Consider the following 9,562-nt stretch of genomic DNA (forward strand, 5'->3'; position numbering starts at 1 on the left):
CCCTATGGGTTTGGAATGTTTTATTTCAGATTCTACGCAGTTGGTGCTTCTTTGAATTTCCGCACTATTTGCAAAGAAAAAAAACTGTATTATAATGTTAATCTGAAAATAGAGATGTAATAAAAATACTGCTTTATGAAATAACTTTTTTTTAACAAGGCAGAGAACACTTGAAATGCTGGATGGAGCCCATTACCTCAGCTTTACATCAGAAAAGATTAAACCTGGCTGAGGCTTCTGGGTCTCTGACCACTCTGCTTGTCAGAGAGCCGAGTCCTCGGAAGCCGGATAGCGTAATGAAATCTTCCTCTATGAAGGCGGGACGGCTCACAGGCGGCTTTTTTCCAGGAGCGTTTATTGAGGAACAGCAATTCAGGGAGCGAAGGGAAAACAACCACTCCGGGAGGGAGCTCGCTCTGAGAGCCTCGAACAGGGGGCGGAATCGGGATTATATCGGGGACAAGAGAGGGAGGGTCCAGGCATGAAGCGTTCAGTGAGGGAAGGCTTCGGGGGCAGAGTCAGGGTCGAGTGGCAGGGTTATAACCAATGAGGGTAAGGGGAAGGAGCGGCTTCAGGGAAGGAACCAATGGAGGTATAAAGAACAAAGAATTTTCTAGCACCAAGGGATGACAGACATACTGATTGATAACAGGGGAGGCAGGGAACTACACACCTGTCACCTCCCAGGGTAATTCGGGGGGACAGTTTCCCAAGTCCCCTCCCACATCTCCCCCGTTCTTGTTAATTAAATAAATATTTGCCAAAGTCTTGGTAAGCGTCTTTTTGAAGATGGTTAAGGCAACTGAAATGAGAAGGATAATTATGAAAATCCAAAAGAGTCCTTTTAAAATGGAGGCTGCCCACCCGGGAATGCCCCACTGCATCAATAGTTTGTGGACGGGGTCCACAGCCGAAGTTTCCGTTTTGATGTCCTGTACTTCGGTCCGGATCCGCTGGATGTTGGCTTGGATGGAAGTGCTCCGTGATGTTAAATTGAAGCAACACAATCCTTCGAAGTCCTCGCAGCTGTGGCCATGGGCGAGCAGCAGGAAATCAATAGCCGCTCTGTTTTGTAATGTGGCTTGCCTGGTGGTTTGCTGGTCTGCCAGAAGATCGGAGAGGGCGGCAGACGAGGCGTTGGCATGCTTACTTATCCAACACTCTAGGTGAGAAAGCTCACCGAGGGCCTTAGCTGCTGCATACCATGGTAAAAAGATGGATACAGCGACCCTCTTTGTTTTTCCCCAATCGTAAATTTCGGAGTCACAATTTTCGTCGAATTGAGCATATGATCTTTTGGTGCGTGCCAATTGTCTTTCTTTTTTCCAATCTAGAATTTGAGTTCTGTTTGGAGTGAGGGTAGCAAGCTTGCCAAGGCTGCATGGGCCTCCCTGGAGCCGAGATGGAATTCCCGACCATACTCTGTCCCCACAGATAAGAAACATCCCCCTGGGCAATGTCTTGGGATGAGTGGATGAAACCGAAATCACCTGGCTAGTATAATTGCACCAGGTTTGGCTGTTATATTTTTTACTGATAGGTGTTACATCTTTCCGGTATGTGTCTTTGGCCAAGTCAATTCCGTGCCAATTTTGACTTGGCCTCCTATAATAGAATTTGACACAATATCTAGCTGTGGAGGACCCCAGTAAGTCCAATTCTTGGGGTTCCTCTTTGCTGTTGGGCAAAATTTTGGTCCACTCATCCCAAGTATCGACCGGGTTAGGCCTCCTACCCGTGGTTCGGAGCAGGTCGGAATTGGATACCGGCCAATCATCAGCTACCAAGGGGACCCCTACCAGGCAAGTGGACAGGGGATTGTCCACGTTGCCCATGGCCAGACATAGGTTATCCTGCTGCAAGGACTTTGCCAGCGTGATCCAGACATTTTCTTTCGGCTGTGGTACCACCCAGCCATCTGCTACATGCAGCCACAGGAGGATGGAAAGCGTGGCTGCAACCAGCTGGGCGCAGTGGGACATCTTCTGTTGTTCCTTTTGGGTGAATGATGTTCTGGCAGCCATCCTAGTACTAGAATTAAACAAAACAATATTACCAACATACATTTGGTTCCCTCCCCTCCCCCAGCTCCCCCTTTTGGGTTAAAATAAAAATAAATTTCAGGACGGAGGGGTAAAGGGATGACGGGTTAGGTATGAGGGTAGAGGGAACGGCACAGGAGGGGATGGGGTGGCGGAAGTTGTTAAGTCTTGCAGAGGTAGGTATGTCCTTGTGATGAGGACCCGGGAGACGATGTTGGGTGGTCTTCCGGTCCTCTTCTTTTTTCTCCGTCGCCACGCCACTGCATTATCTGGTGGTGATTGTGATGGGGTCGCTGGGTTGCTCCTCGCTGGGGGGTCCGTGGTAGTGCTCTCCAGGTACGGTTTGACGTATTTTCCAGGAATCCATTTGGGACCCTGGGCTGTGGAAACACAAGCGTACCCTCTCCCCCACGTTATCAGAGGGTACGGCCCTGAGATGATTTTTGATTCTGGGTCTCTGATGAGGACTGGCGGACGCTCTTTCAAAACTGCCCTGGTGTTATTGCAAAAGTGTCTGAGTGCAGGGGGATTCGGCTCTCGGTCAGAACAATTTAAGAAATTAAGAACATAAAGTGCCTTGCATAATCTTTCAACTGGTGTCATGGCCAGAGCCGAATCGTGTTGTTGTTCTAGCAGCCTTTTTAACTCTTTGTGGGAGCGTTCCACTATTGCCTGTCCTGTGGGGTTATGGGGAATGCCGGTGGAATGGGCAATTCCCCATTGTTGTAGAAATTGTGCGAATTTTGTCGAGGTGAATCCAGGCCCGTTGTCCGTTTTGATGGCTTTTGGGACTCCTAATGTGGCAAATGCCATGAATAGATGTTTGATGATATCTTTTGTTTTCTCACCAGTGTGGAGTGACGCGAACACGGCCCCAGAAAATGTGTCTATGGACACATGCAGGTATTTCAGGCGGCCAAAAGGATTATAGTGAGTGATGTCTGTTTGCCACAGCTCCAATGCTGCCAACCCTCGGGGGTTTATCCCCGTTGGCAGCGGTGGAAGGGCGAAGGACTGACAGCTTGGGCATGTGGCTAGTATGGCTTTGGCTTGTTCTTTTGATATTTTAAATTGTCGGGCAAGGGCAGGTGCATTTTGATGGAAAAACGCATGGCTGAGCCTTGCCTGTGCAAAAATGTCTGGTAAGGTTAATGAAAGTGCAGGTGCAGAGTAATGAGATGTCATTGCAAGGAGGTCGGCCATCCGGTTCCCCTCTGCAATAGCTCCTGGCAGGTCTGTGTGAGCCCGGACGTGCATAATATAATAGAGTTGCTCTCGGTGGGAGATCAGCCAGATTAATTCCGTGAGCAAATCGAATAACTGTTTGTTTTGAACTTCTTTGAGCAGGGCGTGTTCTGCCCGTTCTGCTACCCCGGCAACATAAGCCGAATCTGTTACCAGATTGAAAGGTTGCTGAAATTTTTTGAATGCTCTCACGACCGCAGCAAGTTCTGCGATCTGGGGGGAACCCTCAACCAGTTGGATGTCAGACTCCCACTCCTGACTCTCCGGGTCCTTCCAAGTGATCACCGATTTGTGGGATTTTCCCGACCCATCGGTGAACACCGTGAGAGCACCTTTAATAGGTGTTTTATTTTTGAATGACTTTGGGGCCAAATATAACGTGTCTTTGAATATTTTATGTTTAGGGTAATGAATGGAAATCTGTCCAGGGTAACTGTCTAAAGCAATTTGCAAGCTTTCGTTTGTCTGAAGCAGGGATTCCAATTGTTCTAAATTAAGAGGTAGGTAAATGCACGCCGGGTCACACCCTGCGAGGGTCCGGAGGCGTTGTCTGGCCTTTATTATTATCCTAGCCATCAACTCTGCAGGAGTTGAAATAGTTTTCGCTGGCTGGTGCGGGAGAAACAGCCACTCAATGATAAGGAGTGGGTCCTTCCGCCCAGCGTCCCATTGAAAAAGCAGACCATGGAAGTTTGGGCACTTACCCAGGATGGCAAGGGTGACGGGAAGGAGCCGATCCACACGGTGGGCTTGACGGGATCGTATGGCCTCAGCGACTCTCTCCAGGGCTCCTTTGGCGGCAGGTGTTAGCTCGCGAGGGGAAGCTAGGTCGCCATCTCCTCGTAGCAGGTTGAAGAGCGGCGCCAGCTCCTCCGTGGTGAGTCCCAGGAGAGGTCGGATCCACGTGATGGTACCGCAGATCTGCTGGAGATCCCGCAGGGTCCGTGGGTCGTCTTTGACGGTGACAGATTGGGGCGCGACAGTCCTTCCCGTAATGTGAAAGCCTAAATACTTCCATGGCGCTGACAGCTGGATCTTTTCTTCAGCAATTTCAAACCCTGCAGCTTTAATGGCCTTAACAGTTTTGGAAAGTGTGATCTGCAGATAAGCTTGTGTTTCAGCGCAGATCAAGACATCATCCATATAATGCAGGATGATCGCTTCAGGGAACAGCTTTCTGATCGGCGAAAGCACCTGGGCCACAAAAGTTTGGCAGAGCACCGGAGAATTTTTCATTCCCTGGGGCAAAGTGGCCCATTGGTACCTCTTATAAGGCTCCGCCCTATTGATGGAAGGGACAGAGAACGCGAATCTGGGGGCATCTCCGGGATACAATGGGATGTTGAAAAAGCAGTCCTTGATGTCAATGACTGCGAGCTGCCAATCCCGGGGAAGCATGGAGGGTGAGGGAAGGCCAGGCTGCAGGGGGCCCATGTCCTCGATTACCTCATTGACCCTGCGCAGGTCTTGGAGCAGGCGCCATTTGTCTTTGCCAGGTTTTTTAATAACAAAGACAGGAGTGTTCCAGGGGCTAGTGGAGGGTATTAAATGCCCCAGGCGGACCTGCTCTTCTACTAATTCATGGAGCGCTTTTAATTTCTCCTCCACAAGGGGCCACTGGTCCACCCACACTGGAACATCGGTCTTCCAATTCAGCGGTGGGGAGGTGCGCTCCGCAGTGGCCCATACTAAAAATCCCATGCAGGGCTAGGGATATCGAGGCGGGCACCCCATTGGGACAAAACGTCCCTGCCTAATAACATGATGTTAGATGAAACAACAAAAGGCCGAATGGTGGCAATCTGTCCCTCAGGGCCCTCCACACTTACCAGGTGTTTGCTGCGCATGGAGTTGACAGCTCCTCCCACTCCGGAGATTGTGCCACAAGGGGGCACCAACTCCCAGTCGCGGGGCCACTTTGACCGGGGTATGATGGTGACGTCTGCCCCGGTGTCTGCCATCAGGTCGAGTTTGATGGACTTTCCCTGAAGCGATAAAACAGTCTCAATCATTGGTCTGGATTTGCAAACATTTTGTGTGAGGAAGACAAAATTGTCTTCCCCGGAGTCATGTCCAGCGAAATAGTCCTGTACTGGTGGATCGGTGAGGTCGGCCACGTCGAGGAGGTACATGGCAGCGAAGGGGAGCCCCTTGGTGATGGTGCAAGGTGGTTGATGGCAGACGACTGAGACGGTGACCTCGGACCCCGGCTGAAAACACACCACTTCAGGAACGACGGTAACACGGTCTGGTGTGAGCCTGCAATCTCCGAGTATTAACACTGTTACCTCACAATTACGGTAAGGGGGTTCCAGGAACCCAGCGGGAACTCTTACCAGGTCCTCATCCTGGAGAGTCACAGTGATGGAGCTTTTGAGGACCCGGTGAGTGTCTGAATCTAAGTTGCGGATTCTACGGAAGAGGCGGAGCCCGTCGTCGTGGCTCCGCCAACCCTCCGGAACTGTCCGCTGGGCCACCGGTCCTCCCGGATGGTGGGGAGGCCTGGGCGCTGTGAGGGGCCACTTGTTGTCCTTGCGCGGCCCCTCCCCGCGCTCCGCGACCCGTTTCCCGCCTGCTGATGGTAGGGCATCGGGTTCCTGGGTATTGGTCTTGGGGAGGGTGTGTACGAGTAGTGTGGTTGCTCCGGGGGCCAGTATGGGCAGTTGGCTTGTATGTGGCCCATCTGGCCACACCCGAAGCACCGGATGGTGTTCATCGTCAACATCGCCTCCCCAATCCCCTTACTTACTGCAAGGGCGACAGTGGTCTCGGTGGAGGCGGCTTTCGTGCAGGCCTCCACCATCTGTGCGATGGTGGGTTCGGGGTCCTGAGGTAAAGTCCTTAATATCTTCTTTGTCTCGGCTGTCGCGTTGGTCATGGCCATCTTTCTCAGGAGCTCTTCCCTCGCTGCAGGATGGTCTATCTGCCGGTCGATGGCCTCCCTCAGCCGGTCCACGAATTTTATGAAAGATTCCTCTGGGCCCTGGGTAATAGCTGAAAAGTTCTGGAGCGGGGTTTTCCCATCGGGGATTTTTAACAGTGCCGCTCGGCCAGCCTCCTTGATGTCATCTAGGACCTCCGTGGGTAACAGTATTTGGTCCTCTGGCTGGCTGAACTCCCCCTCCCCTGCCAGGGCTTCTATGGCTTCCTCTCCCTCTCCAATTGCCTCTGCTAAATTGTGTTTTTTCAGAAGAGGCTTGAGGAGCTTTCTCCATTGAATGTCCCACAATAAAAGCTCGGTGGGAGTGAGCAGGGACTTGGCAATATATTTAACGTCATGCTGGACCAATGTATGGCCCGAGAAAGCGAGGTCCAATACATTCTTAAAGAAAGGAGAGTCTCGACCATAGTCTTTGGCAGCCTTCCTCAGTTCTTTAATCTCCACATATGGGAGTTGCTCCCAGTGTGGCCGCTGCCCCCTGGTCCTCACCACAGGTGCTGCGAACGGCCCCAGATTTTTTGCGAATTCTAAATCCCCATCCTTAATTGCCTCTGCCCTGATCCGGGCCCACCCACCTCCCGGCCTAGGTGTGGGCCGGGGGCTGTCGCTGTCCTCATCCTCATCGGAGGATGAGGCAGGACGAGCAAGGGCTCGGACCTTCCCCTTGGCCGGTGGGCTTCGGTGGCATGAAGCCCGGCAGGCCAAGATGGCCTGCTTCCGGCCAGGCCGACTTCCGGTTCCGGTGGCGTGGGAACCAGAAGAGGCCTGAGGGGCGGCGTGGCCAGGCTCACCCACCGGGGCGTGGCCTTCCGGCAGGGGGTTCCCTCCCGCCGGGGCGTGGCCTTCCTGCAGGCCGGTCCCTCCCGCCGGGGCGTGGCCTTCCTGCAGGCCGGTCCCTCCCGCCGGGGGCCCACCCAGGGGTGTGGCCATGGGGGCTGGAGGGGCGGGTCCCGACGACGTAACAATCGACGCGGTGGTAGGGGCGGGACCCGACGCAGGGGCGGCACTCGACGGAGGTGGAGCCTGAGGGGGACTGGCAGGGGCCCGAAGGGAGTGAGGAGGTGGAGAGGAGGCGCCATTTTGTCCCTCGGTGGCGGGCTGCTCGGCCATGTGGCCGGCGCCATTTTGTGAGGTGTGGTGACAGAGATCAGGAATCGAATAACATGGTTTTAAACTGGGTACAGGGGTTTGAGGGCTTTGGGGAGAGGAAAGAGTCGCACTGGGATGGCCAGTCCCAGGACGAGGAGAGGACAGAGTGGGGCGGGGAGCAGCAGGGAGACGGTAGCAGCCCTGTGCCTGGTTATGGCAGGATCTGCTGCCCGACCCACCCTTAGGGGAAACCGGGTTAGGAGTGGGGGGGGCGGAATGAGGGTTAGGAGAACCGGGAACCCAACTCTCACCCTTTTGTTTAAATAAAGTGTAAATAGAATGAAAAAGTGGAAAAAAATGCCCCACAGAAAAATTCCCCTTTACTTGTAATGCGTATAACAGTTTCCCAATATTTCCCCAGAAAATAAGAGAAGAAAAATCATCCCTGGAGGTGTCAGGGAAGTTATCGAAAATAAGATTAACAAAAGCTTTAAGGTCCCTCTTTTTAAAAGAAATGTTACCCAAAACAAGGGAGGATTTAACGTGGAGGTAAAAATCCCGCCGGGCAGGAGACAAGCGGTTGCCCATTCTCACTGCAGAAAAAAGGGAAATCCCCAAAGAGACAAAGAGAGAAACGAAAAGGAAAAGAGACAGGGTCGGGTGCCAGACAGGGCACCAGGAACTCACCACAAAAAGACCGCTGTCAAAACGAAAAAGCCTCTGAGGGGGAGAGGAAGCGCTGCAGGTCTCGTCCCGTTCGGAGTCTGCTCCCAAACTCGAAGTCGAACCAGGACGAGGTGTCTGCAGCCCGCGAGGTAGGCGATCTTCTTCAACGAAGAGCAGCCGCTCGTGGAACTGGCGGCGAACGGCGCTTTTCGTCCTCGGGCAGCCGGATCACAGAGCCGAGGCAGCCGAGGAGACGCTCTGCGGCTGACTCCTGAGAGGGGCCAGTCTGTTCGGGCGCCAGTTGAGGCTTCTGGGTCTCTGACCACTCTGCTTGTCAGAGAGCCGAGTCCTCGGAAGCCGGATAGCGTAATGAAATCTTCCTCTATGAAGGCGGGACGGCTCACAGGCGGCTTTTTTCCAGGAGCGTTTATTGAGGAACAGCAATTCAGAGAGCGAAGGGAAAACAACCACTCCGGGAGGGAGCTCGCTCTGAGAGCCTCGAACAGGGGGCGGAATCGGGATTATATCGGGGACAAGAGAGGGAGGGTCCAGGCATGAAGCGTTCAGTGAGGGAAGGCTTCGGGGGCAGAGTCAGGGTCGAGTGGCAGGGTTATAACCAATGAGGGTAAGGGGAAGGAGCGGCTTCAGGGAAGGAACCAATGGAGGTATAAAGAACAAAGAATTTTCTAGCACCAAGGGATGACAGACATACTGATTGATAACAGGGGAGGCAGGGAACTACACACCTGTCACCTCCCAGGGTAATTCGGAGGGACAGTTTCCCAAGTCCCCTCCCACACCTGGCCTATGTTTATGAAGCTGTCTTAAAGGAAGTAGCTGAAAAAAGTAACGGAGCCATCACAGATGTGGTTTGTACACAGCAATAACAAGACATTCATGTTCCTTTTATTTCTCCCAGTAAGATATTTTTAGGTTTAAATATCAGATATTAGTCCACTGTGTATATAGGAGAATGGAACGTGAAAGTGTTAAACAAAGCAGAAAGCTCATGTGAGAGATTAAACTCCTACTCCTTACAGTTGAAACACACATGGATCTTCCAGACTTCCAGATTTGCTGAAGAGAGAACCTGGAAATTTCACACATTTCTGAACATCTCACAAGAGGGCAGAAATACCACCGAGAATACCCAAACTGAAAGAGAAATCATCTCGAGAGTTAACTGTTGTGCTCATCCAATGTTATGTAGGCTGTGGCTGGAAGTGCTTGAAATCCCTTTGGAAATAATGCCAGCATTCACATAATTCTTTCCATCATCTGAGTTTCCCTACAGGCCTCAATCAGATTGTTCCATCAATAAAATACTGTACCTGAAACATTGCTCTGTCTCTTTGCAACTAAGCCTGAACAAATATTTATGCAGCAGCTTATATTTTTAGCTGGTAAAATAATTCCACAAATAAACCACATAAAAAGCTACTCAGCTTTTAAAATTTATGTTTTATGCAAGCAATTATCTTCACTCCTAAAAGAGTACAGCTGTCATAAGATTTGCTTCTATTATGGGGGTAGTTTCTGTGTGAGGAGAGTATTGTGCACATATAAATCACCCTTAAAG

At 51.8% G+C, this 9,562-nt stretch overlaps 1 protein-coding gene across 1 annotated transcript; it reads right to left on the bottom strand.

Annotated features, from left to right (window-relative positions):
• Nucleotides 1-528: 528 nt before the first annotated feature.
• On the bottom strand, nucleotides 529-9,323 carry LOC144246085 (uncharacterized). Its single transcript, XM_077782520.1, has 3 exons — nucleotides 9,315-9,323; nucleotides 8,005-8,480; nucleotides 529-2,031 (listed from the first exon to the last, which is right to left on the bottom strand). Exons 1-3 carry the CDS (start codon nucleotides 9,321-9,323, stop codon nucleotides 666-668), a joined length of 1,851 nt encoding a protein of 616 aa, XP_077638646.1. The 3' UTR covers nucleotides 529-665.
• Between the last annotated feature and the right edge of the window lie 239 nt (nucleotides 9,324-9,562).

Source organism: Lonchura striata, chromosome 3 (genome assembly GCF_046129695.1).
Source record: "Lonchura striata isolate bLonStr1 chromosome 3, bLonStr1.mat, whole genome shotgun sequence".
Lineage (NCBI taxonomy): Eukaryota > Metazoa > Chordata > Aves > Passeriformes > Estrildidae > Lonchura > Lonchura striata.